The 27,539-nt window shown below is 38.3% G+C and overlaps 3 protein-coding genes across 3 annotated transcripts; 2 read left to right on the top strand and 1 right to left on the bottom strand.

Annotated features, from left to right (window-relative positions):
* Nucleotides 1-290: 290 nt before the first annotated feature.
* On the top strand, nt 291-1,210 carry LOC131435762 (MRG/MORF4L-binding protein). The gene is made up of 2 exons (XM_058603949.1): nt 291-790; nt 847-1,210. The coding sequence occupies exons 1-2, from the start codon at nt 415-417 to the stop codon at nt 1,056-1,058; spliced, it is 588 nt and encodes a 195-aa protein (XP_058459932.1). The 5' UTR covers nt 291-414; the 3' UTR covers nt 1,059-1,210.
* Nucleotides 1,211-4,544: 3,334 nt separating this feature from the next.
* Nucleotides 4,545-8,495, bottom strand: LOC131433812 (uncharacterized protein K02A2.6-like). The gene has a single exon (XM_058600414.1). The coding sequence runs from the start codon at nt 8,493-8,495 to the stop codon at nt 4,545-4,547; it is 3,951 nt and encodes a 1,316-aa protein (XP_058456397.1).
* Nucleotides 8,496-18,278: 9,783 nt separating this feature from the next.
* LOC131434691 (glucose-6-phosphate isomerase) lies at nt 18,279-25,909 on the top strand. Its single transcript, XM_058601686.1, has 5 exons — nt 18,279-18,425; nt 18,486-18,722; nt 18,881-19,703; nt 19,777-20,022; nt 25,204-25,909. The coding sequence occupies exons 2-5, from the start codon at nt 18,592-18,594 to the stop codon at nt 25,684-25,686; spliced, it is 1,683 nt and encodes a 560-aa protein (XP_058457669.1). The 5' UTR covers nt 18,279-18,425; nt 18,486-18,591; the 3' UTR covers nt 25,687-25,909.
* The last annotated feature ends 1,630 nt before the right edge of the window (nt 25,910-27,539 follow it).

Here is a 27,539-nt window from a genome sequence, read left to right on the forward strand (position 1 = left end):
ATACACAGCAGTATTAAATACAATCTTTGTAATTTTTCATCAACAATCGGAATCAGCTTATCGCGCTCACTCTGTCTGCGGCCTAAGTCAGGTAATTCATCTCTTAGTCAGAAAAAAATGTCAAAGTGTGATAACTTTCATAAATATCAGTTAAAATTTATTTATTTTCCAAATAACATCAATATATTATCGAATCATATGGTAGGTAATCTGTCTATGTATTTGCATGTAATAATCTGTGTATTGTAGATAAATCTGTATAAATGGCATCTCTGCCTATGACATAAAAAAAAGTTAAAAAAAAACAAATAATAATAATTATTAAGCTTCTCGGTTATTGACGTTTTTTTAGTAATCCTGTGGAAAAGATTTTGAGCTATACTTACTCAAATACTTTATCTGGAAATCCAATCAATGGCTACTGCTAAAGAAAAACTAGAAGAAAGTCCAGAATGGTCACCGGAGGAGGAAATCCAGCTTTTCTTTGCTATGGACGGTCTCAAACCGATCGGAATAAATCGTCATTTTTTCATAGTTTGTGTTGTAGACCGGCTTTCAAAAGCACTAAATCGAGATATCAACAGTGATGCGGTTTGGTCCCACCTCAAAACCATGTATAATCTCAAAGCATTGAACGAACAAGAGCAATTGCCATTCCCCAATGAAGAATGCGATTTTAGTCTACCAGAAACTGAATTCTCTCTGGTGATTAAACAAAAATCCGTAGAAGAACAGAGCACTGAAGAGAACAAAAAAACAGAGATAAAATTGGAGCCCGTCGTAAAATCAGGTAACATTAGATGATTCAAATATACAAGGTGGTCTGACAGTAGAATTTACTTACAGCCAAAGAGAAGGAACAAGTAGATAAAGAAAAGGACAAACAACATGACAAAGAGAAAGACAGTAAAACAACAAAAACAAAATTCGATGTCGTAGACAGTACGCCCAAACGGCCTCAGAAACGTACCCGAGGATCGATGTCACTTGAACCGAATGCAAGCAATCCAGCTAGTACGCCACCAAGTGTGCAAATGACCAAACGAAGGCGCATTTAGGTTTAATGTTGATGTAACGAACCTATTGAACTCATGTATGTTGCTCCTGTAAAAACGAATGTTGAAAATTAAGCAAACTCCTTGGTCATTGGATACTTGCCATTGTAGTAATAACGTAGATTGATAAAAATAAAAAAGTAGAATAAGCGAAACGATAGTTCTGTGATTCATAAAAACCTATTCTCAATCCACCTAGCTGTGTGATGGATGTACGTTATTTGGCCGAATTTTGTTTGGCATAACTTTTGTTTGGCATAATGTCGTGTGGCATAAAATAAAAAAGATATACTGTTTCATTTTGGCATAATTGTTGTTTGGCATAATTTTCATTTGGCATAATTTCAATTGTGCATATTTTCATTTGATTCGTTTTATTCTGGGAGTAATTTAAAAGGTTGAAATACATAACGGTATGATAACACTTGGATTATAGGGTTTCCGATTAGTGATTGGACGACTCGGACTGCGTTACCTCGGCGGCTTGGCGCCGCCAGGTTGCCTTGTCCTCGTTGTGATCTAAAACTAGAAAATAAATTCTAAAGGCTGTTTTCTAATGCGAGACCAAGGGATAGCTCCTAGCTTTAAATAGACCGGGCAAACGAGTAGATTACAGGTTTGTGTGCGGGGGCCGCCGCTTTGATCAGGTCACCCGTAACCAGGCATGGCAAAACACGGATCCGTTCTGCACGGTACTCACCTTCACTCGTGAGCACACAACCTGGAGTATTGGATGCTACGCTTCGTGCCCGTGTTGAATAGCAAACACCAAACTCAGCGGAAAAAGCACCCGTAGCGGTAGTCGTGTAATTGCCAAACAACGGTGCTTGGATTTTCGGGCAGCACTGAAATTGAGTGTTCCTGACTTCGGCCGAGTGTTTCCGATTTTGCCTTATACGTTGCTTGTACTATAAGCGCCTATAGCGCCACTTTATGACGAAAAATGCGTTTGAATGATTAATTCTTTTTTCATCAATACGCGTTTGATTGAATTCAATTAAAAAAAAACTAGCTTCGTGAAATTCAAAACACTCGGTTCCGGTGTTTAACGAAACTGACAACACGCGGTTTCGGTGTATGCCGAAGCTTGAAACACCTCTGCCGAAAATAAAACAGCGCCACGAGCACCGTGGCTTAGGATATTGCGTTTCGTGTTTCTCTTTGTGCACTGGCACGCAATGGCATTCTGAATACACGCTATGGCAGTGGTTATATTGAGCACGCAGTGCAGTGCAGTGTTTGGACATGCCTACCCGTAACATACAAGCAAACTACGAGACTTCATCAGTAAAGACTCTATACTTTGGTACAAATTAAGTTTCCCAAGTAGAGATAACTTCACGCCTGCTAGGCGGTTTATGTTGAACTGTTGAGTGGCATGGCAGTTCTAAATTAACTGTTATGCACTGATGAGTCGAAGACGAAACGTGAAATAAAAAATAAGCAAACGATGATTCGTCCGCTGCGATAGTCGACGAAAAAACTATGTAAGAACCGGATAAAAAAACAAACAAGATTTGATCCGGATTATTCATTTGAAGGTTTTGTCCAATTCTTGCAAAAAGACGTTATTAAACGATTTATGCATTGCAAGATATACTCAAAGTTTTTATCCGGTTTTTGCATTCAGTCGTTGAAATTCTGGTGTGAATAAACCCGATATAACAATCAGTTCGAATTCAGCTGGACTTAGGTTGAATCTAACACATGGATCAATAAGTCCCGAGACTAACAATGGAAACAACATTTTTTTGCAAAACTTTTTTTTATTCATCAACATAATTACCTTTTAGGGTGATACAATGGTTCCAACGTTTTTCCAATTTTTCAATACCATGTTTATAAAAAAAAATTATCTTTCGCTTCAAAATAAGCTTCAGTTTCAGCGATGACCTCCTCATTTGAGCCAAATCTTTTTCCCTGGAGCATTTTTTAAAATCAGCAAAGAGCCAGTAGTCACTGGGGGCTAAATCTGGCGAGTATGGGGGGTGGGGAAGAAGATCAAAGCCCAATTCGTTCAATTCCGCCATTGTTTTCATCGACTTGTGGCAGGGAGCGTTTTGTTCCATCGAAAGCAATCGCGGCACCCACTTGGAAAAAACCTTTTTCATGCTCAATTTTTCATGAAGGATAGTAAATACACTTCCATATGATATCTGTGTCATCTCAGCAATCTCACGGAGTTTCACTTTACGATCTTTCGTTATAATTGTTGTCACTTCACTCACATTTTCCGGTGTAACGGCTTCCACAGGTCTACCCGTGCGTTCCGCGTCATTTGTGTCGGTACGACCACGTTTAAACTCGGCGAACCACCGACAAATCGTTGCTTTTGATGGACAAGAGTCCGGATAACATTTTTCAATCCATTGTTTCGCTTGCACGGTGTTTTTATCCATTAAAAAACAATGTTTTATCAAAACACGAAACTCGGTTTTTTCCATTTTTTAAACGAACTACAAAACGACTTTACTCCAACCTCGATAACTCAGCTGTTTCTGGTCGGATCGACTTAAAATTTTGACCCGTTTCAAGCAAAGGTTAGTACTCTAGAAAGACGTGGTTACTGGTTTACTACGAGCGCCATCTCTGCTTTAGTCTCGGGACTTATTGATCCATCTGTTAATTTCAAAACTGGCATTAAAACAATATCAGTTTTGCATCTAGCTAAAAAGGCAACTAGTGTGAACCAAAAACTGCTTATCCCAATATGCTGGCGGAAAGGAAATCACAGGCTATTTAGTGTAGGACAATCAAAATAATATAAGCCAAATTTATTTGCAGATCTGAAAATAAGCTTCTCCTCGTTGTGGTTAAATTTAAATGATAAAACGTTTATTATCAATTCAAATCCCAGTTTTGAGTACTTATGGAATTTCGTGGATAACTTGGTAAATTAGTGAGACTCTTGAAAACCTTGTAACGTGAAATGTGCCTAATTCACGCTATCAAAACATCCTTGAACCCAGCTGGATTTTTTTTTCTGAAACGTCGCATACATTAATTACACCAATTCGCAACTGACTCACACCTTCAATAATCCTTTTTGCTGTACGTCGTAGCGAATTTCATGACGGTGTGGATAATAAATTCACCAATCGGTCATCTTAACGGTTTTTGTATGGAAAATTATTTCAGTAGCCTGCGAATTAGCGACAAACCGATTTTCTGTGTATAGATATATGAACTTTATGTAGAGCTGACGGGGCCTATCGACTAGAATAAATTGCTAATAATAAGATGTATCGTTCAAGTCACGCAAGAACAGCGGATATAGTAAGTAGCGTTGAGAGAAAAATTTAAATGTGGTATCATTTATAAGAATTGTTGGGATTAAATAAAACCACGTGTGTAAGTTGGGAGCTCACTTTATTAACTGACCGCATATCCGTGTTGCTAGTATTACCAATCACAACATATCTTCCTTATTTTATTAAAAGTCGTAGAATCCATATATTAAAAGCATAGAAATGAAATTATTATTTAATTTTACGGTGTGTAATCATTAAACCATTTGGGAGCCCTTACTTCTCGTCTTGGTCGTAACTCAATTTTACCTTGGACTTTTTCTTCTTGTACAGATTGACGTACGGGTGTTAGAATGTTGTTTTTCGTTGATGCCGCTACGGACTGATTATCTGCTTGTGTAATTTCCGTGACCCCGTAGCGTGTTTCTCTCTGTTTTGCAGTGTTTACAAATGGTTTCACATGAGATGTGTTTCTTTTGTAACTTTGTCCATCTGGTGTTTCAAGGGTTAGACTGTTTGAACAACGACTAACGATTTTTGCTGGAGTCGGTAAAAACTTCGATGCGAGTTTGTCCTGTAGTGTCGTGTTTTTCATTAATACTGTGTCACCAACAGTAACTGTGGATTCCTTGGCACCGACTCGCTTATCCCTGATCTCCTTTGCGTGACATTTTGCTAATAGATCGCGATCTCTCAACTCACCGTCGTCCCAGGCATCATGAACATGAGGAATTACATCACGAAAACGTCTTCCGAACATCAGCTGTGCGGGAGATACACCTGTTACCGAGTGCGGCGTTACCGCATACATGTACAAGTATTCCTGGAGTGCTTCCTTCCAATCAGTTCCTTGTTGCCTGCTAATTTTCAGTACTTTAAGAAACGATCGGTTCTGCCTCTCAACTTCCCCGTTTGCACTCGGCCAATACGGTGTAGTGTGCAGCAGTTTTATACCACGGTCTACACAGTAATCTTTTAACTCCTGACTCGAGAAGTTTTTTGCATTATCGAACGTGAGTGCGTATGGCAATCCCAGCTTAGTGAAGTTCTGCTTCAGGACACGAATGACGTCGCTGGAGGTAGTCCGTTTCATAGGCTCAGCGAGCACATAACGACTGTATAGATCGATCAATACAAACAAATAATTACCATTTGGAAGTGGTCCGAGGAAATCGCCAGCTAAATGTACCCAGGGAGCAGACGGTAATTCTCTTATGCGCATGGGTTCTGGTTTATCAAACGGTGCTACTAGTTGGCAATCAAAACACTCTTTGCACTTTTGCTCGGCCTGCGCGTCTATGCCCGGCCACCAAACTGCTACACGAAGTCTTCTTTTCATCTTCTCACGGCCAGGGTGACCGCAATGGGCCAGCGACAAGACCGTTTCTCGCAGATTACTTGGAACAACAACGCGGTTTTTTCTCAGCAGCACCTCTCCCGCGAAGCACAGCTCGGACTTGAACGGCATGTACTTTTTTACATCATTCCATATATCGTTATGGAGAGCACGTTTTACTTCTTGAATCTCCTTGTCATCCTGAGAATACATGATCATCTCGTTCATTGTTACCGCGGGCGGTTTATTAATTTGAACAATGGAGTATAACTCTTTTTCAGTTCGCCTATCAAATGTGTTTTCTCGCAGAACTTCGGAGAGCCGAGACAACGGGTCGGCGATATTAATTTTACCGGGCACGTGAGTAATTTTATATCGAAATGATTGCATTCTTAGAATCCACCTTTCTTGACGTTGATTCGGTGTCGACTTTTCGTTGAAAATATTCAACAGCGGCTTATGGTCAGTCATGATGATAAATTCGAGGCCTTTTAGATACATCTGAAAACGCTCGGCCGCCCACACGATAGCCAGAGCCTCCTTATCTAATGTTGAGTATTTTTTTTCTGTGGCGGAAAGGCTCTTGCTCGCATAGCTAATGACTCGTGGCATTTTGTTTATAGTCTGGAGTAACACAGCACCCAATCCGCAGTCGCTCGCATCCGTTATCAATGTGGTAGGATAAGTAGGACTGTAATATCCCAAGTGTTTGGGATTTGATAACGCTGTTTTTATCCTGTCAAAAGATTGTTCACTTTCGTCTGTCCAACGGAATTTAGAACCTTTTAGAGTCATTTCCCGAAGAGGGGAAGAGATCGTGGATAAGTTTGGGATAAATCTTCCCACATAGTTTGCCAGCCCTAAAAAGCTTCGCATTTCTACCGCATTACGTGGTCGACGAAAAGACTTTATCGCGCTTATTTTGTCGTTCATGGGAAGAATCCCGCTCTCGGATAACGTGTGTCCCATAAAATTCACAGAATGTTGACCAATTTCGCATTTTTCCATATTAACTGTGAGGCCATGCTTTTTCAGCCTGGTCATTACTGCAAGGACTCTCCTGTCGTGTTCGTCCTTCGTAGCTCCGAAAACCAGTATGTCATCGATGAACACTTTGGTGCCTGGTAAGCCTTTCAGAATGCGTTCTATTTCGCGTTGGAAGATCTCCGCCGCGCAGCTCATGCCGAACATCAATCTTTTGTACCTGTAGTAGGCGTTTGGTGTAACAAACGTTGTAATCTCCCTGGACGCGGGGGCCAATTCAATCTGGTGGAATGCCTTTATGAGATCGATCTTGCTGAATATTTTTGCCCCTTCGAGATGTGGCATTATCTCCTCGAACGTCGGCAAAGGATGGCGCTCTGGAATAATAGCTTTGTTTGCTTGCCGCATATCTATACAAAGACGAACGTTTCGCCCTCCGTCTTTAGGTGTGACTACCAACGGTGACGCCCAGGTTATTTTCAACGGAGCTGACTCGATAATGTCTTGTTTCAGTAAATCGTCTAACTTGTCCTGAACCAGGCTCTGTAAAGGAATCGGTAGACGGCGGCATGGTTGTTGCACGGGAGTGACTTTATCGTTTATTTTGATTTCCACCTGAAGATTCTTCACTTTTCCGACTGGTAATTCTCCGTTCGACACAGAAAACACTTCGCCATGAATCTCCAATATGCCGAGGGCAATTGAAGTATTTTTGCACAACAAGTTAGCACCATCTTCAAGGTCAACAACGTATACCTTGTGATTAACGGACTTCGAACGAGTGGCGATATCAGTTTTGATTACTTTATGCACTCTAAGCTTGCCATTTCCATACACACGCAAAAACTTCCTTGGATTTGGTCGATTGTTTGCCGTACATCCACGATTTTTCAATAATGACCACGTCTTGCGACTGATTACGTTGACGTGGGCACCCGAGTCCACAATCCAATCCAGCTTAACGCCGCCTATATAGCAAGTTACCTTATCGTGGCTCACACCAGTTGTATTTATTTGTTGCACATCGGTTTCGCTTCCTTCTACGTCAGTCTCGCATTCACTGTCTTCCACAGGAGATGATTCATCCGAATTGTCACGTATTTGCCAGATCTTCTTCTTGTGCTTCTTCATCATAGATCGTCGAGTTTCGGGTTTTGTTTTACACATTTTATGAAAATGGCCAACTATATTACAACGGTCGCACGTTTTATCCTTTGCTGGGCATCGCTTGTCGCTCGCGAAGTGTCCCGTGTTTCCGCAGCGATAGCATACATCCTTTTTCGAAATTCTCGCCAGATTGACTTCAGTGTCATTGACCACGTTGGGACTTTTCATCTGTTCTCTGTTTCTCTGCACAGTTTCTATTATTCGTGCTTGTTCCAAAATATCGGCAACCGTCATAAGTTTTTTTCTTAGGATGACTTCTCGCAATTCTTCGGATCGACAATTATCAAAAATTTGCTCTGTAATACGCATATCAAGTGCTGCACCATATTCACACAGTCGACCTTGTTCCCGAAGTCGGGCAGTAAATTTCTCGACAGTCTCGGCGTCTTGCTGTTTGATGCTCCGAAACAAAAACCGATCATAGGGAACGCTCGCAAATGGAGCGAAATGCTCATCTAGAATCCGGATAGCTTCTTTGTAAACATCCGATCCCGGAGGTGGGGGATTATCGTTGCCTTCCGTGTCATAAAATATATCCTGAACTTCTTGTCCTGCATAGTGGAGTAAATACGCTTTCTTTCTCGATGGCAAGGCGATACAACTTACATCTAAGAATAGATCCAATGATCTTTTCCACTTTCTCCACCGTGTTCCAATCGATGAAGTATCCGATATGTCAAAAGGTTGCAGCGAAGGTTTTTCCATATTCAATTTTACGCAACTAAGGCGAGTTCACTGTTTTCGCTTCTTCTTTTTTTTTCGTATAGCACCAAACCCTGGGTGCTACGCTTCTACTTCGGATTTAATTCCACAGAAAACACGATTTTTTCCGCCGCTATCAGCTGAATATCGAATCTAATCGTACCGTTGAACCGAATTTAGTATTTCCTCACCGAATTTAATCGACTCTCCCCGAATTTAATCACAAATCCCATCCTCGTCGCCAAAATGTTGGGATTAAATAAAACCACGTGTGTAAGTTGGGAGCTCACTTTATTAACTGACCGCATATCCGTGTTGCTAGTATTACCAATCACAACAAGAATGATAGAGGTCAAGCAAGAAATTGGCCCGGCCGCACAGGATTGAATTCGATCGAATAATTTTCTTGACCGAAACTGTTTAATGCTATTGCTATTGATGCACGTTACCAAAGACATTATATTAACAAGATATCCAGCTCTCACATTTCCCGAACAAATCATTGGCAACATCCTTTTTTGTGAGCATGGTGCCCTAAGGCGAGTTCGCATCGAATCTCGTACATAGAAGTAGGGGAGAGAGATGTCAAATTCGTGCGCGCCAAAACAGCAGGACTGCGCATCCATACAGTTGACATGATATGTTGAATGTGATGCCGTGCGATGGCGTTGCTGAACTGAAGATTGAGATCGCGCCAAGCTGACAGGGTCTGACGTTACCCAAAAACAAACACAGAATTCATGTTCGACATCGTCATAAGAATTGACAACGATGGAGCGAAACTCAGAAACGCATAGTCGAAATTCAAGTTCCATATTTTTAAATTTATGTATTAGGGATGTGTGAAACACCATAACTCGACGTAGAATTATCTGAAATCAAAAATGTTCTTAAATTTACTTAAAATACGAGTTGTTTCCCCCCCCCCCCCCCCCCCTCCGTCGTTCTCAAGTTTTTATTTTGATTTTTTTTAACAGTTCGTAAATTCTTCGGTAATCTTTAGGTGATGAACTAAAATAATATGAAAATAGAAAAATTTCACAAACGTTGGGGAAGGCATTTCATACCAAGAAAGAATGGTCCAAGTTTGAAAACAATCGGTTCAGTAGATTTTGCAGGTTCGTGTTCACGGACTTCGACTTGGTATTTTGACAATTTTGTTCCCATTGATTTGAATTTCTGGCACAATATTTTTGAAATGTTGAATTACAAGAAAATGTAAAAAATACGATTTTCCGAAACTGTTTATCCCTTACCCCCCTTAAATGAGTTGTTTTTTTTTTGTAGTATCTGACTACTGTTCCTGGAACTTACAAGATCGAGAACTGGGAACCGGTATAAGAGTTGTCGGTTCGTTAAGCCATCGATGAACATAACCTACGAATTGAAAAAGAGTTCAGCCAAATTTAGAAAATTCTTTTCGCGGTTGTCAAAAGGCGAGATAACTAAGTGTTCACATGTTCCTATCTCATGCATGCCCGTGTGTCTAGTATTGGTCAAAAGAACGGCATCGACTGGGTGCTATCGTTTTCTGCGGTAGTAGCAGAATGAGATGTTGTAAATTGGTTTGTATGTAATAACTTCTATAAAAAAAATATTTTAAATCCCTCAAATCGATCAACTATTTCGTCTTGACGTACTATTGCTGATGTGAATTTAAACACTTTAATATGTTTTCAAATTGACATTAACTCGATGCTCGCACCTTCGTACATTTTCTCGCAATCATTGTTAATATATATTTAGCGTTACACGCTCGTTCAATGCTACTCTAAAGTGAGTAAAATTTCACTCACTTTCGCTAAAAGTGGAACTACTATATAGCGAGTAAAGTTGGATTTACTCGAGGTTTTCGAGTTGCATGTATAACCAAAATACATGGAAACATATTTTTGCCTTTCTCATATAGAACAGTGATTGCATAACTGTGAAAACCGACTTCATATACCATTCAATCCAGAGTATGCAAAATGTCTGTATGTGATGTGATTGGTGAACTATAGGTTGAAGATCGTTTGAATAATCATACCGTTCCTGAAAGCAGCGAAGTAAAAAACTAAGTGATTTCTCAACTTGCCTCAAAACTATTCCAATCGGTAGTGATTGTCAGTAGACGGCCGAACAAATTAATTTCGTCTTTCCTGTTTTTCGATTAACGGCTGGAGATTGTAGCCATAGACTCAAAAATGGATCCCAGTAACTTCTCTCGAACCAACTTCGATTATACTGGTTCCGGTATTACGGAAGTACCTGTAATAGTGGAAATCACTCCATTTCCTTAGAAAAGGCCTAACCGACCTGAGTGCTGCAGGTGATACTAGTTTATGGACAAACCTTTTTGTTTTTCAAGAATCAAAGAAAATTATTTTAAATAGTACCACACATTTGCATATGATAATATGAGACATATGAGAAAGCCATCATTCCAACAATAGGTGTTTTAAGGTTTATCTGCTAACCGCTGTGAGACAGTGGGGCTTGGGATAGGTTAAACACACAGACACATAAACACAGACTAACAGACATGACAGTATTAGTAAATTCTTATAAAAATAATTGTTCGTGATGCACTAGTTCCATCTATATTGTACTGCGCGAACTATTTACTATTTGTACACCCCTTGTGTTATGTGAAAGTTTTTTTACTAGTTGATTTCCCCTCGTTTGTCAACACCGATCAGCTGCTTGCAGGGATGCCTGATTTCATCAAAATATTTGAAAATGAATCGTCACAATAAATTATTAGATTACGTTGATAATATATTTAACTGCAACATACACATGCATTTTGCGATCTCGACGAATTAATTCAAATTGTATATGACACTTGGCTATCCGGGCCTGATGGCATTTAATATGAGAAGGACATAAATTGATATCTCTTTGATCATCAAATCTTGAATCCCAAGGTTCCGGTTCTGGATGTGTTGGCGAGTCGGGATAGTTTATATATGCTTCTCATATACCAGTACCTTAAACACATTAGTATACAAGTGTAATCCGTAGTATCCTCTCTCTTGTTGACGCTAAGAATAATCTTAACCTACAGGTTCGAGACTAACATTCGCCCAATTCTCCAAATCCCTCGCCTGTCCACCATCTCTGTCGAAAATAACAAGTTCTTTTTGCTGTCACTAACTTTTCGTTCCCCCTTCCTCCGTTTCTCTACCGTCTCGATGTCAACTAATTATATCTTTGTCGTTTTTAGTCATTCGTTCCCATACCACATTTTTTCACTCCGTTTTCCACAAAATTACTTCTCTATATTTCTTTCAATCTCCTAGGCAACATCACCATCATCGCCCACGGAATACTGCTGCAGTCGATGACCAACATGCGGGCCACCAGCCAACAACCGGGGTCTCCGTGGCGTGGGGGTGTTTCTCGCGGACCCATTGATACATATAATCGTCATCTGGGAGACACTCGTGTTATGTAGGTAGTCCTAAAATCCTCTATCAAACATAACCTAAAGTGAATAACTCATGGTAGCTTGAAGCTGTATTAATCGGAAATAAATTGAATTATGATCAAATCTGCTATAAAGAACAGTTCTTGCCTATCTTGTTCCTTGGAACAATAGTCAGCTTATCAAATAACCTAATAGTAGCTATTTCTTCGCGTTTCGCCTTTGGCTCATCAGTGCTTAAATCAGTTCAAATTGAACTGCCATCTCCGCCTAACAGTTCAATTTGAACCGCTAAGCAGACGCAAAGTCCACACTATTTATGTGACCCTTTAAGGATATGACACTAGGTGCCATATCCCCTAAATGTTCAAATTCTGCGGCGGCCGGTAGTCGGTCGTCACTTGTTTTCGTCCGAGACGTCAGATAGGATATGGCACCTAGTGTCATATCAAGTATACAACACTATGGGTCTCCGAGGCTCCGTTCGAAAGTCGGTTTATCCAACAATTCTATTACCCATCTGGGATCCCCCGCACATACTATAGTGTCAGAAAGTTTTTCTGCCGCGAAGATGTGAATGACCTTAATGTTAAACCTCTATAATTGAAATAAAAAAAATTCTATTATTCTATATTAGACAAAAGCTGTCCTACATTTAAGAAGTATAATCAAAATGAGAAAACTGTTGGTGAACAATATAACATTAATTTCACAATTGATACTAATTAAGTAAGTAGTAAATATTGAAAAGAATACAGCTTTACATTGAAACTCAATTGTATTTATTTAGTAGATAATTATTTACTTTCGGATATTTCACAAAGCTTTCAATAGGTAAATATTATCGAAGAGTCAGTATATCATTTTTGTACTGTATTTTCATTTGAATTATTATTTAATATGCCGTTGTTAAGAGTTAAGTTGGGTATTCAGTCACAAGTGGTTACTTTTCAAACTTAATGTTTACATGAACTGCGAATTGATTCAGTAGATTATAGTATCGATTTTTGTCTCAATTTGCTTGTAACACTAACGGTTCTATATTTGTGAGGCTATGGAACTCATTGGTATTAGAGCAAGTAGAACGATCATTTTCAGAATTTTATTCTAGAACAAACATTTTATTTAGGAAGATGTACTAAGCTACTGCGTAGTGTTCCGTAATATTGTAAATTATCCCATAACAGGATACAAATATTTGATCCTTGAAAGTGAAATTTGTTTTATACGTTAGACCTACAAACACAACTAATTATTTTTCTGCATAAGACCAGTGATTCATTTCATTATAAAACGATAACCACCTCATCAAACTAAATGATTAAGAATTTACATGGTCGAATCAAGAAAAATATTTTATTTTAAGCAAAATATTTTTGCTTGATCCGGCAATGTAAATTCCTAATCATTTAGTTTGATGAGGTGGTTATCGTTTTATAATGAAATGAAGCACTGGTCTTATGCGGAAAAATAATTGGTTGTGTTTATTGGTACATTTGGTGATATTGCTATACATTAATTGTTTTTGTCAATTTCAATGGTTTGCCCACTCACAGAGCCTTATCAATTGGCTACTCGTCCAAAATTATTTAGTTACATCAATGGGAGAGAATATTGCACTTCGTTTGAATCTCCGTGAATGAGAGATAGAGTTTTCAAACCCCTCGAGACGACGAGATGAAATGTAAATGCACCTCAAAAATATATAACCCGTTTTCCTTATAACGGACAAGAAGCCATCTGTTGACATTCACTTTGAAGATTTATTCGACGATCACTCGAAAACCAATATCTGGCAAGGAATTAACACTCGTGTACCCAAGACCTTACATCACCGACAAATCGATGGACTCTTAGCTGTATAAGCAAGAGTGTCTTGAGAAATACATATTACCTTTTATCGAGGCTCGCGTGGATTCAGTTATATTGTTCTATTGTTGATAAGATTCGTCACATTCATAATCCCGGTTTTTTTTTAATAAAAGATATTTTTATTCAGGCCTATTTGCGTACAAGCTTTACGTGGCCGATTGAGCTGTTTTTAGCTAAACTTTTTTTTGTATTGGATCTCGTTGTCACCCATTTTCTAGGGGGGGGAGGAGCTTCCATTTCCCTCCTGCGAGGATTGAGGGGCAGTTTGTTCGTGGTGTGTCTCGTCATCCATTGCCGTGGTATTGTTGTTGATTTCGTTGCTAGTTGCTGTAGATGCGCCTTGTTGTGCACGCGTTTAATGTCACGATGCATTTGCTCCTTAAGCAAACCTTGAAGTTCTCGTATCGAAGGTCGAATTTTGCATTGCCTGAAGTCAACAACAATTGTATTCTTTCGTGTCGGCGGTAGCTTTTGTTCGTTTGGCTCACTCGTTCTCGAGGTCGTTCTGTTGTTCACTACACAATACGTACTTGGTTTCTTTCGTCCCGAGCGTAAGCGGTTTTGAGTGACTGGGATGAGATGTAAAAGCAAACTGATAATCCCGGTTGTTTGAAACAACAAAACGATTAGTTGTTCATCAAACAAACAAAAAAGTTTCAAACCGATATATCGTAAATTCAAACAAATTATGCTTGCTTTAATGGTTATTTCAAACTAATATTGGTTGCTTCACATTGATAGAATCACAACAAAACTGTTATTGCCACTATATCCATAACAAAATTTCATTAGAATTACCCGGGATTATTTTTTCATTTTTACAATATTTTTTTCTGCGTGTACAACAGGAAATATATTTAAATTCACGGTTACCGGTCTCTCAACAACTATTTCGCAGCCCCTAGGATCCACAGCTTGAGAATTCCTGCTCTAACCTTTGACCTTTTGCTATGAGTCTTGTTAATAAAACGATACAAAGGGTGATCAATTTATTCAATTATAAATAAAACCGCATTTACATTCTCATAAGAAAAGACAACCAAAAATAGACCCGGTTTGCTTAAAAATTCACGACATAACATATGCATTCCCGGACAAACTGATACGATTGGCTAAGGCTACGATGGATCGAAAGATGTGCGTTGTTCGAGTATCGGGGATAAACTCGAGTCCCTTCGAAACTCGCAGAGGGCCTTTCGTGTATGCTATTCAACATTGCTTTAGAGGGTGTTATAAGAAGAGCGAGGATAGACACGAGTGGCAAAATTTTCAGAAAGTCCGTTTAGCTACTTGGTTTCGCTGATGATATTGACATTATAGCACGCAACTTTGAGAAGATGGAAGATACGTACATCGGACTAAAAGTTGAGGCCAAGCGGATCGGATTAGGCATCAAAGTACACACAAAGAAAAGTACAAAGACAAAGTACATGAAAAGCAGGGGCTCGAGAGAAGATAATGTCAGCCACCCATTACGAGTTCTGATTGGCGGTGATGAAATCGAAATGGTCGACGAGTTCGTGTACTTGGGCTCAATGTTGCAAATATTCTTCGTGTAACTAATTCATTCACGCATCCTCGATGTGATTATACTGCCTTCGAATATGCCAGTCTCGAACAACGTTGAACTATTCACTGCTCAAAAGAGAGAAGGGTGCAAAAGGAATAAGCAATAATCGTAGAGAACCCGAATATACTAATACATTCTTCGCTACTGGTATACATCGTGCATGTTCGTTTTATACATTCGTTTGTCATTCGTTCATTTATTTTATTCTTCGAGTTGGATCGAATAGCGTCACGGCGAAGATCGTTGGTTTCCATTCTTCGCGAAGCATTCTTCATCTAATAAATTCATCATATCTCGTTGGGTAGCAGCAATGGGAGAATGCTGGAATATGGTTCATCACATACACATAAGACTATGGTAATAGTGCGGGGAGAAACATATTAATTTGCATGTTTCAAAGACAGCACGAACGATCATCGCGAATTAGGTTTGGCGATGATCGCTGTATGAATATTCGTTTGATATTCGCGTTAAATCATTCGGGGGTAAGTGCAATACGAATAACAACTGCAAGGAATAGATATTCGTGCAAGTAACGAAGCAGCGTCGGCTTCGTTCGCGCCCGAATATACGGACAAGTCCGAATACCAGAACGATTATCGAACAAAGGCGAAGAAAAGCGAGCGATGATCATTGACATTCGTTGTATTTTTGATATTCGAGCAACATTGCTTGGGCTCATTGATGACTGCCGATAATGACACCAGCAGAGAAATTCAGAGACGTATATTGTCAGGAAATCGTGCTTACTTTGGACTGCACAGGATGCTTCGATCGAGCAAAATTCGCCGTCGTACGAAGTTAACTATCTACAAAACGCTGATTAGACCGGTTATCCTCTACGGGCACGAGTCCTGGACAATGCTTGCGGAGGATCAACGCGCACGAGGTGTTTTTGAACGGAAGGTGTTGCGAACTATCTTCGGCGGAGTGCGGATGGATCGCTCAAATTGAGGACGACCTGCGGACCCTTCGCAGCTACCGAGGCTGGCGGCGAACAGCCATGAACCGAGTTGAATGGAGACGTATCCTATATACAGCAGAGACCCGCGTGGTCTACGACTGAAAGAGTAAGTGAGTAAGTACATATGCATTTGAAAAACACAAAAAAAATTATTGTTTTTTTTTTATTTCGAATGTGCTACAAAAATTTACGCATATAAGATTTGTGAAAAGTTTGCAATCATAGCATTGCTGGCGAATCGTCATGTGAAAACAAAATTATGAAAAAAGAAACTAACGAATTGAGCTCGTCACCACATCATCCTGCGTCGAATAGTTAGTCTAATTTTTACGTTTCGTCTTTGACTCATCAGTGCATAATAAGCTGTATATGTTTATCTACTAATGTCATCTTAGATTGGTTTTATTTCGAATCGTGAATCATAATTAAGTTGGATTGATTACCTATGTAAAACTAACATCCTTTAATTTTCAATAATTTTATTGCAACCTTCCGTTACAAGTAAAGAGTAACAGAGGTATTTTGGCCACTTCATATATTTTGGCCCACCTAACAAACTTTATCGATTATATCAGATTTTATCGATGTTAAGTAACCCATGTTGCATGAATTTGAAGCTAATCTCAATGACCTATTGCTGAAAGGTTTTTCAAAGATATTATAACATTTGGTGGATATTTTTACAAAGTGGTCCAAAATGAGATCAATCCTAAAATGGGCCAAAATACCACCGTTACCCTATCACTCCTAAAAAATGTACACTCAAAATAATAATCATATTACGTGAAAAGTTATGTGAATATTTTCCACCCTACTTTTCACGTAGGTTTTAATGGACTGGCATTTGAAAACTGTTTAATGCATAATCCAGTAAAAGTTACGTGTTTCATAGGTAAAATGTAATGTACTGTTCATATCACATTTATCTATCAGTTCATATCAAATTTAGATACCAGAAAATTACTATTTTATATATTGGTTGAAGTCAAAAGGGAGATTCCAGATTTTGATATAAATCTATGAAATGAAAAATGCCATGAAATATAAAATATTTATTTCAGAAAATTGTCATATAATTCCAATGGCTTAAAAAGCAACTAATAACGTCGTATCTCAAATCGACAAGCCTCCAGAAATCATTTATGTTGTCACTGCCATCCAACCGAAGCCGAAGTCGAGATCCAAGAACTCCCACAACACTACCGATGCAGGTTGAAGTCGCATTACATGGTTCCATTGTCTCTAGCTTCATACCGACGGCCTGTTTGAAGCATTCGGCAGGAGCGGGTAAACTTCCGGACTCACGCAGGCACTCGGTCCAGTTGAACACATGGAAACTTTCGTACTGGAATAGTCCGGTCGATGGAGTAAAAAATTGTAATTAAATAACTTTTCTCGCAAATATTTACACTACTTACACTTCGAGGGCCACTGCTCGCCATTTTCAAAATCGAGTTTTTCACACTGGAAATTCACGTAGATTGTTTGACGTTTGGTCAATTTATGTAAACCTTATGTGATGACTCTATTCATTTTAGGGGATGTTCGTATAACATTCATTTTCGTCACGTAAAATATCCAATTTGACATTTGAAACCATTCTACGTGATTTTTCAAGTGAATCGAACGTGAATTTTTATTTGAGTGTACTATTTTCAACCCAAATTGGATACAAATCCCGGTTTTTGGGACCCTACATTTCTATGTTCGAATCAAATTATTCTGAAAAAGATCATGCATGAAATCATGTTCCGTAGATAATTGTTATGTCAATTTTTTCTACACCAAATTGAAATTTTCATCATTCATGAACGATTTTGCGCACTCATGCTAGATGTGCCTTTTTAAGCTGCATAAATAGTGTTGCACGGCTTTCATCGCGTTCGCTCTCGCATGGCAATCGGCGATGTGTATCTCTCTTCTCGAGAGAGCGGTTGCGTGTGATATTCATTTGACATTGAGGAACACTGCCGATACTAAGCAAGCAAAAATCGCCGTGCTCGGAGGTGTTTCCTTTCATCACCTCTGGACATTTCGGTAGTAAATTTTATACCTCTACAACGGTGCCAAATAATCCTTTCTGGACTCAAACACGCCGTGATATCCTTTCACTGGCCGGTCAGTCGTTGGGTAACGCTTCAAGAGTTCGCACGAATTATCCTTTGGCTTGCTCCACAGATCTACAGCCGATAGACGATCCGTGTTTTGGTGAATTTTGTGCATAGGTTATTCTAATTGTGCTAGTCCCTGTGTTTTTGAGTGCTGTTACAAACAATTGCCAAGGATGTCCAGTAAGGTGCTATTGTCTCAGGATTCTATCTATCGGCAGATCGAGGCCTATTATAAAGAGAATGGTGCTTCAATCAATATCAAAAAACTTTTTGAGGAGGATGACATTCGTTTTGATAAGTTCAGGTAAGTTAGTTCAAATGGTGGTGTTGTGTATTCAATTGCATTCGTTTAGCGTCTAGCATTGTTACTTGTTACATTTGACCCTCACACAGTTAGAAAGTGAAAGTAAATGAACTTGACGACCTTAGCTAAATATAGATTTGTCTCCTGGTTTATTTCAGTTTAAAACTATCCACTCCAGCCGATGGTGATATTTTGCTGGACTACTCAAAGAACCGCATCACCGATGATGCCTGGAATATGCTGCTCGAACTGGCCGAGTCACGTGATGTGGTCAAGACTCGTAATGATATGTTCAGTGGGGAACGCATAAACATAACCGAAAATCGCGCGGTTTTGCATATTGCTCTCAGAAACCGCTCAAACAATCCCATTCTAGTTGATGGCAAGGACGTTATGCCGGAAGTCAACGCCGTCTTGGATCACATGAAGCAATTCACTAATCAGGTGTTGAATGGCGTTTGGCGTGGTTACACCAATAAGAAAATTAGTGATGTTGTGAACATTGGCATTGGTGGCTCTGATCTGGGCCCGTTAATGGTGTCTGAGGCCCTGAAGGCCTACAATACTGGGATTCGTTCACATTTTGTGTCCAATGTTGATGGCACTCATATAGCTGAGACACTGAAAAAGCTTGATCCGGAAACAACTCTTTTTATCATTGCTTCAAAAACTTTCACAACACAGGAAACTATTACTAATGCCACTGCAGCAAAGAACTGGTTTTTGGAGCGTTGTGGAGAAAAGGAAGATGTTGCCAAACACTTCGTTGCATTGTCAACAAACAAGGAAAAAGTTGCAGCATTCGGGATCGATACGAGAAACATGTTCGAGTTCTGGGACTGGGTAGGAGGACGTTACTCACTGTGGTCCGCCATTGGCCTGTCGATTTCGTTATCCATCGGCTTCGATAACTTTGAAAAACTGCTGGAAGGTGCCCATTACATGGACAAACATTTCATGAGCGCTCCATTGAATGAAAACGTAGGTTCACAGTATATATAACGCATGAATGAAAATGTAGAGTGTGCAACTTTTGTTTGTCTCCTGTCAACAGGCCCCGGTTATTTTGGCACTGATGGGCATCTGGTACTCGAATTTCTATGGAGCCGAAACGCAGGCTCTGCTACCATACGACCAGTATTTGCATCGTTTTGCCGCTTATTTCCAGCAGGGTGACATGGAGAGCAACGGTAAGGGAGTTACCAAGGCCGGACAACGGGTTGACTTCAATACCGGTCCAATCGTGTGGGGCGAACCCGGAACCAACGGGCAGCATGCATTTTACCAGCTGATTCATCAGGTAAGATTTTTTTATTAACCACATAGTGAAAACATTACCGAAAAGGAGTTACCCGAGAAATAATCTAGTTCTTGGGAAAAAGATTTTGTGGTGTATTGAAGTAACATTTCTATTTACTCAGTTTGTATGCATTTTTTCTGATCACGAAACAATTAAATTCGCGCTATCGTTAACAACAATGTTCACTAAGTTGAACGTACAAACGTTAAGCATAGCTTTGGTTTCTTAGAGCTAATGCAGTGCGCCCTAAAAATATATATTGTAAAAAAAACTCCAACATATTGAGGCTTATGAGTTATTGTGTTATAAAAGTGAGTAAACTAAATCTTTTTTGTTATTGAAGAACTTTTTCGAGAAAACAAGTCACACAACGGATATTATTTCCATCAAAGAGAAATGTGAACTTTTTTTCTGGTATTTTGAATGGTGTATTGTTAATTGAAATATGCTTGTTCCTTCTCAAGTTAAATTACTGGTCACCTACGAAAAACATTTGCGCACATATATTAACATTGTTATAAAAAATAAGTACTTTGATACCAACTTTGGATCAATACGAGCTAATTATTGGATAATGTGCATTCGGAATTCTAAATACTGATCGATTTACAGGCTATAAATGATCAGATTGCCGATTCAGACCTTGAAGAATTATCGGTGCCTTTAAGGTGAAATGTAGCGTCATAAAATGCGCGCAAAATTTTATCCGCTTCAGTTGAACGAACCGTCGCACAAAGCATACCAAGAAAAACGGACACATAGAAACAAGAACTTTTTTCAATGATTGAGCGCAGTGGGCTTACCTCTCGTTATATTGGCTTGTAAAAAAGACTGGACGTAATGAATAATAAGAAGCCAGTTGTCAGGTCTTGTCTTAGGTTTATGCTACTGCGACTTTGTGCAACCGGTATGATGAAATATTCAAATAGACAGCCGAAGAAATTTCAAACCAAGAAAGAGGTCGACTCATGTGTGCGCAATAATAAGTTCACTACATTTTCTCGGAGATCACTAGCTGGGGTTTTGAAAATTTAGATTGAAATGAACAAACTTTATAGTACCATAAACTACCATTAACTTTTTTTCGGAAGCGACTTTCGGAATTATAGCATGATAAGTCTAGAAATGTCTATTTCAACGATAACGAACCGAAGATCAAATGTCCTCTGGCCTCCGGTGTCAGAAATCATCAATAGTTTAATAATTTCTTAGATTACATTATTGGAATACATTCCAATTATAACTAATAGTTCATCTTACCATGCAGTTAAAATGATTTAGTGAATCTTTTCTCAAGCACATATTTGGGGCACGAAATTAAATATAAAGTTATTTCGTAGCTCATTATTATTCAATCGATTTTGAAAGCAAAATCAAGCGTTGATTCATTGTATTCATAATAATTGAAAAACAAATGAATCCCATTAAGTTTTCCATGCTGACTGGCTCGAAGCTGACCCTCAATGTTTATCACTTTGTTTGTATATCAGGTTAATGAACGATAATACTTGGTTTGTATTCATTTCATTCAGTCAATGATGAAGTTTTAGTTTTGCTATAAAAATTGCTACAATCTAAAATAATACCTGTTATACGATATTACATAGCCAAGCTTTATTGCTTCAGCAACATCAATGCATTGAACTCAACAGAATTGGACATTATTAGCATTATAAATGACAGTTACTTAGAGAATAAACGATTTCTTACAATACCCGTTTTATTGTATTCAACTCGTTTTTATTTCAACACAAAACCCAATGCTGCATAAATTCGCGTCATTATTTTATATGTAATTTTTGCTCAAGATATAATGCCACCGTGCCCACCGTGCATTTCTCACACCACCTCAATACGAAACAGCAGCGCGCAAGCAATAAAAAAAAATGCGGAAAAGTTTATGTAAACTTTTTCAAATTTCGGTTGTTTTGGCTAAAATTTTATAATTTTCAGATTCTTTGTGAAATTCTGCTACTTTTCAGTTCTAAAATCATCCCCGTGGAACGAAACAGTAACCGTTTATACATTTCAAAAACCAATTACGGCTCGGCAAAGCAAAATTTCAAAATTCTAAGAATACTTAGTTATGATAAATTTGATTTCGAATTGTAATCAATATACAAAAAGGTACGTATTATTGATTTCTTTCAGTGTCGTCTCATGACAAAATTTACTGGTTATACACTGCTTAAGTGGTCTGATATCAGATGTAACAGTTCGTTGTAAGTCCCACAATTCTCTATAATTCCGGAACCGGAAGTCGGATCCGTACAAAATTCTCCACTTACTTATGAGAACATAATACTTTTAATTTGAATCTAAGCTGATGAAAATCAGTCCTGCTGTTCCCGAGAAATTGAAGTGATTTCCGTCATGGAGTACACGAACACTTTTTCCGGCATTTTCGAAACCGGGAACGAAGATCCGGTACACTCAAAATGTATATTTAGTCATCATCTAACCAAATCTGTTCAATTAAAGAAATGCTAATTTATAGAATTTTGCTCGATTTTTCCGTGTCAAGCATAAAAATAACGCTCCTGAAAATGAATTTTTTATACTTATCAGTCTGTAATTCCGGAACTGGAAGTCATATCCGGATGAAATTCGGCAGGGTTATATGGGATTGTAAGACCTTTCATTCGAACCTAAGCTTGTGAAATTTGGATTCGCAGTCTCTAAGGAAAAATTTTTCAGATAAATTTGTGACCAAGATTCTGTATATGCAGATTACAGATTTTCGGCCAGAAATACAGATTTTACAGATTTTTGATAGCATTAATTTAAAATTGAATAATGATCGGTATTCTAATTTCCTATGCTTTCAAAACATTCTTCTAAGATGGGAAGTTGATGGCCTCGATCATAATGTAAGGTATAAATATTACCGATTACATTATGTCGAATAAACGAAGGTGGAAATAAACAGAGCAAGTTTTATTTTCAGATGGCAATTTAAATGTTTTTCATCAATAAATACATCATAAAATTCAGACAATGAAAAGTTTCGATGTCTTTAAATTTGATTTCTAAAGACTACTTTATTTCGTTGAGCTTCGATTTCGTTTACATATACAGATTTTTTATCTCTCTATACAGATTTACAGATTTTTCTGCTGAAAATACAGATTTAAATGTGGCAACCCTGACCCTATAGGGTCTTTAATTTGAATCTGAGTTGAAGAAAATCGGTTAAGCGGTCTCTGACAAAATCGAGTGCACTTTTTTTATTTGTTTTTGCACGGGGTCACCGTTACTCCCTGGCAGTTCGAACCAAGTAAAACTCAATAGCAACCTATGGGACTAAGAGATCTTTAATTTGAATCTAAGTTTGTGAAAAGCGGTTCAGCCTGGTTTGTCACTAGTATTATTGTATTTATCAGGTTGACAAATAACCAGATAATTTGGAGGGATCCGGAGTTTGTATATATATCATGTGTAATGACTGAAAACAACGTAATACTGTAAAGAATTTTATTATAGAATACATTCATGCTCGCCACTATAGGCATTATTAATTTCGCAAAAGAATCATTAGAAACTGTATGTATATTGCACTGTTAGATTTGTCGTATATAAATTATTTTTTTGCCTTTCTCATACAGAAAGGCTATGCAATCACTGTGAAAATTAACTTTTTAACCGAGGCCTCAACGAACTGAGCACATGTCTCTTTCTCTCTCTCTGTTCACAAGCGTAAGTTCAAATGAAAGTTCTTAGAACCCCATACAATCCTACCAAATTTCATCCGGATACGACTTCCGGCTATGTAATTACTGTGAAAACCGACTTTCCAACCGAGTGTCATATACCACCGAAACCGGAAGTCGGATCGGGATGAAATTCAGCACCAGCACAGTCTGTTTCCACTGTGCTGGTGCTGATCAAGAGGAAGGTTCGAGATTTCGTTCTAACTGGAGAAATTTAATCATCTAATACTGTAAATTTGCTTTCACTGTAAGAAGTTTAAATTGACTGGGAGTACGCACCCTAAGGCTTATCGTCCTAAGCCCGAGGCGGTAAGAATCGGTTAAGAAGGATTTCGTGTTGATTATTCCGTACAGTATTTTTACGCCTCAATGAAACGTTTATTGATAATTTCGGATATAACTGTCATTTGACAAATTTGGAATAGCCGAGATTCTCGATAATTCTATCTCTGTGAAGACATTCGTTATCATCTTTAATCGTTAACGAACGTACAAATTATTCACATTCAACATTTTCGTGACGAATGACAATACTTCATCACAACTGAAAAATCATTCGACACACAAAATAACGTTAACCCAAATTAAACTTGAACTATACCACCAGCCCCTCTATTTGTAGATTCTAGATTCTGAACCTTTAGCCGATGAATTAACAGCTAACTAAAACACTTCATCGCTTCTAATGGCCCTCAAAAAACTATGTCTCAAACGATAAAGCAATTTTCATGTTCGAATTAGCATAAAACATTTCCATTTTTTCCTACCTGCTGATTTCACTCGTATTTTGTCCTTTGCACGCATCTTCGTAGGTGAGATTTTCTATTCAAATATAATTCTATTTCACTTGGCTGTGTCTAAATGTCAAGTTAATTATTGCCGGTCCCGTCTGGTGTGCTGAAGTTGTGATTTGGTAATTAATAATACTTTAACATGCTTCTTATTGGTACCCACCGGAGTGTTATGACTGCTGGGGCATTGTACTACTTCGTGATTGAGGGCACCGTCAATGTTAAAGTAAAAATTTAAGAGCCTCACACCGTTTCAACAAATCAAGCGGACGGATTACTCCATAGAATGTCGTAGTGGTCTCGCATGAACTGAAGCTATAAAACTAACCAAATGTTAACTTGACCGTATATTTGACCGTGTACTTTTCCAAAAGAAGGTGAAAGGTCGGACGTTTTTTTTCTCTTCAGAGATCTGTAGACCACCATCGCGATTGCCATCGGAACAAGCGCGAGAGAAATGGACAAATGCCAAATTTACATTTCATACAAATTTATAGTACATTGAGGTGTACCACACAAATCGCGCATTATTTTGATTATTCATGCAATATAAATCGACTTCATTCCTGTGACTTGTAGCTCGTAATAAGAAGAAGTTGAAAGGCGAAAATGTCTCTGCCTGTGTACAATACATTTCCGTTACGTTTCTCTACAACAATAACAATACCATATTTTCACAGGGCACTCGACTTATTCCGTGCGACTTCATTGCTCCGGTCTTCACTCACAACCCGGTGGAGAATGGTGCCATGCATAAGATTCTACTGGCCAATTATCTCGCTCAAACAGAAGCACTCATGACTGGTAAGACCGAGGAACAAGCCCGTGCCGAACTGGAGAAGGCCGGTTTGTTCGGAGAACAGCTGGAAAATCTTCTGCCGCATAAGGTTTTCACTGGTAATCGTCCGACGAACTCGATACTGGTCAAGAAAATTACTCCGTTCACGTTGGGTGCGCTGATTGCGATGTATGAACACAAGATCTTCACCCAAGGTGTCATCTGGGATGTGAATTCGTTCGATCAGTGGGGCGTAGAGCTAGGAAAGGCGCTAGCCAAGGCTATCGAGGCGGATTTGGCAGATCCCAACAAAACTACCTCCCACGACACATCTACCAACGGTCTAATAAATTTCATCAAAATCAACTGGGAAAAAGTTGACTAATTCGAAAGTTTAACGAGTAATAATACTATCAACTGAAAAATTAACAAAATTATATGTGCTGATTAGAAAACACACAATAACTATAAAAGTTGCTTTCATTGTTAATTTAAAAATGGTATAAACAAGCACATCAAAACGCAAATTGGTTATATTTCCATGCATAGCAGTGTAGACAAAAGCGACGCTTTTGAAATTTATTAAATCACAAATGTTGATGAAAACAGCTGAACATAGTATTAGTAATTTGAATATCACATTTCCGTAAACCGTCATGTCCACTCATTACCGTAGTAATGTTGAGAAACTATCACAGTCGGGTCTAGAGGCGAACTTAACGCAAGCAAAACTTAGAAAATTTGTATAAAAACCGCATAACTACGAAAATTCGAAAAAAAACGGAATTGAGAAAAAAAAAAGTTTGATGCCAAATTTCTCCCAAATGCGGGAATCGTTGAAATATGGTTATCTAATAAACATTAAAGACCCAAGCATTCTGGGAGTCAAAAACTATTTTTGTCTACGATAGTCGAGATTTGAATTTTTTTCGATATAATACCAGATCTTGATATTTCATCCTTTTTGAAGACATCTGGCATAAAAAAAACGATTTTTTTTTCAAATTTCAAATCTCCAATCTCACTTAGAAAAAATCGTGTAAATTTACGTCTCCATTCTCACTTAGAAAAAATCGTGTAAACTTACGTCTCAATAGATGCAAATAGGAGGAGCGCGCAATTTCACTTAAATTTTCAACCCAAAGCATGTAAAAATGAATCATTATTTTTATTTTCATGACTTTACAGCTGGTTTATCAGAATTTGATATCAAAAGACTGCTATTTTTTTTTGAGTTAGGGTGGTTCTTTTGATTTTCATTTTATTTATTTTTTTTCAAAAATCTCTAGCAAAAAAAATTGTAAAAAATCAGGAAAATTCTAGGAGTTATGGGAAATCCCTCGGATTTTACTCAGAATTTTTCAAAATGTATTTCATGTGAAAAATGTTTTTCACTTTTCGCACGTTTTATAGTATTTCTTAGGACTAACAATAACTAACCTCGTAACCTCCAGGCTATCCCGCAAGATGTTGAAGGTAGAAACTGTCATGATTTTGCCGTTGATTTTCACGAGGCTTCTTGTGAAACGCTCCACCAGACCAAATAATTTCCGCCCTCATGTTCCACTGTGCGTCTATAGTGGCTTAATGTGAAATGTAGTCTCGAAAAGGCACGCAAAATTTTAATCGCTTGATTTGACCGAATCATAGCAAGAAAAACCGACACATAGAAACCAGGAATATTTTCAGTGATTGAGCGCAGTGGGCTTACCACTCGTTTTGTTGGCTTGTAAAAATGACTCATTGATTTGTAATAGATTTTTGAATCTTTCACACTTTGAATATATCCTAATTCAATCGTTATTGTTAGTGATTACTATTACACTAGAATCATGAGTAATTATGATTGACTAGCATGAGGTTATATGTATATGTATTGACTCACTTGCTTACCATGTATACGCTTGAGTTTAGTAGCAAGCGTGGATTCTCCATCAAAAGAACAATTGAAGACATTCAAGTATTTTCGGTATCTGACAGTACAGTCTGAAGTAACACAGTATTATATGATATTATACAGCCATGCATTATTGCTTCAGTAACATCAATGCATTGAACTCAAGAGACTTGAACATTACTAGCATCATAAAACAGTTACTTCGAAAATAAACGATTTCTTACAATACCCATTTTACTGTATTCAAGCAATAAAAAATTGCGGAAAAGTTTTTCAGTTGCTACAAGCACTACTTTTCAATTCTGAAACCATCCCCGTGGAACGGAACAGTAACCGTTTAT

This window comes from Malaya genurostris, chromosome 3 (assembly GCF_030247185.1).
Source record: "Malaya genurostris strain Urasoe2022 chromosome 3, Malgen_1.1, whole genome shotgun sequence".
Taxonomy (NCBI): domain Eukaryota; kingdom Metazoa; phylum Arthropoda; class Insecta; order Diptera; family Culicidae; genus Malaya; species Malaya genurostris.

Coding starts and splice junctions, on each gene's coding strand:
- LOC131435762 (XM_058603949.1), top strand. CDS start 415: ATGGCTACTGCTAAAGAAAAACTAGAAGAAAGTCCAGAATGGTCACCG. Junction 791..846: donor GGAGCCCGTCGTAAAATCAG/GTAACATTAGAT, acceptor ATTTACTTACAG/CCAAAGAGAAGGAACAAGTA.
- LOC131433812 (XM_058600414.1), bottom strand. CDS start 8,495: ATGGAAAAACCTTCGCTGCAACCTTTTGACATATCGGATACTTCATCG.
- LOC131434691 (XM_058601686.1), top strand. CDS start 18,592: ATGTCCAGTAAGGTGCTATTGTCTCAGGATTCTATCTATCGGCAGATC. Junction 19,704..19,776: donor GCGCTCCATTGAATGAAAAC/GTAGGTTCACAG, acceptor TCCTGTCAACAG/GCCCCGGTTATTTTGGCACT. Junction 20,023..25,203: donor TTTACCAGCTGATTCATCAG/GTAAGATTTTTT, acceptor ATATTTTCACAG/GGCACTCGACTTATTCCGTG.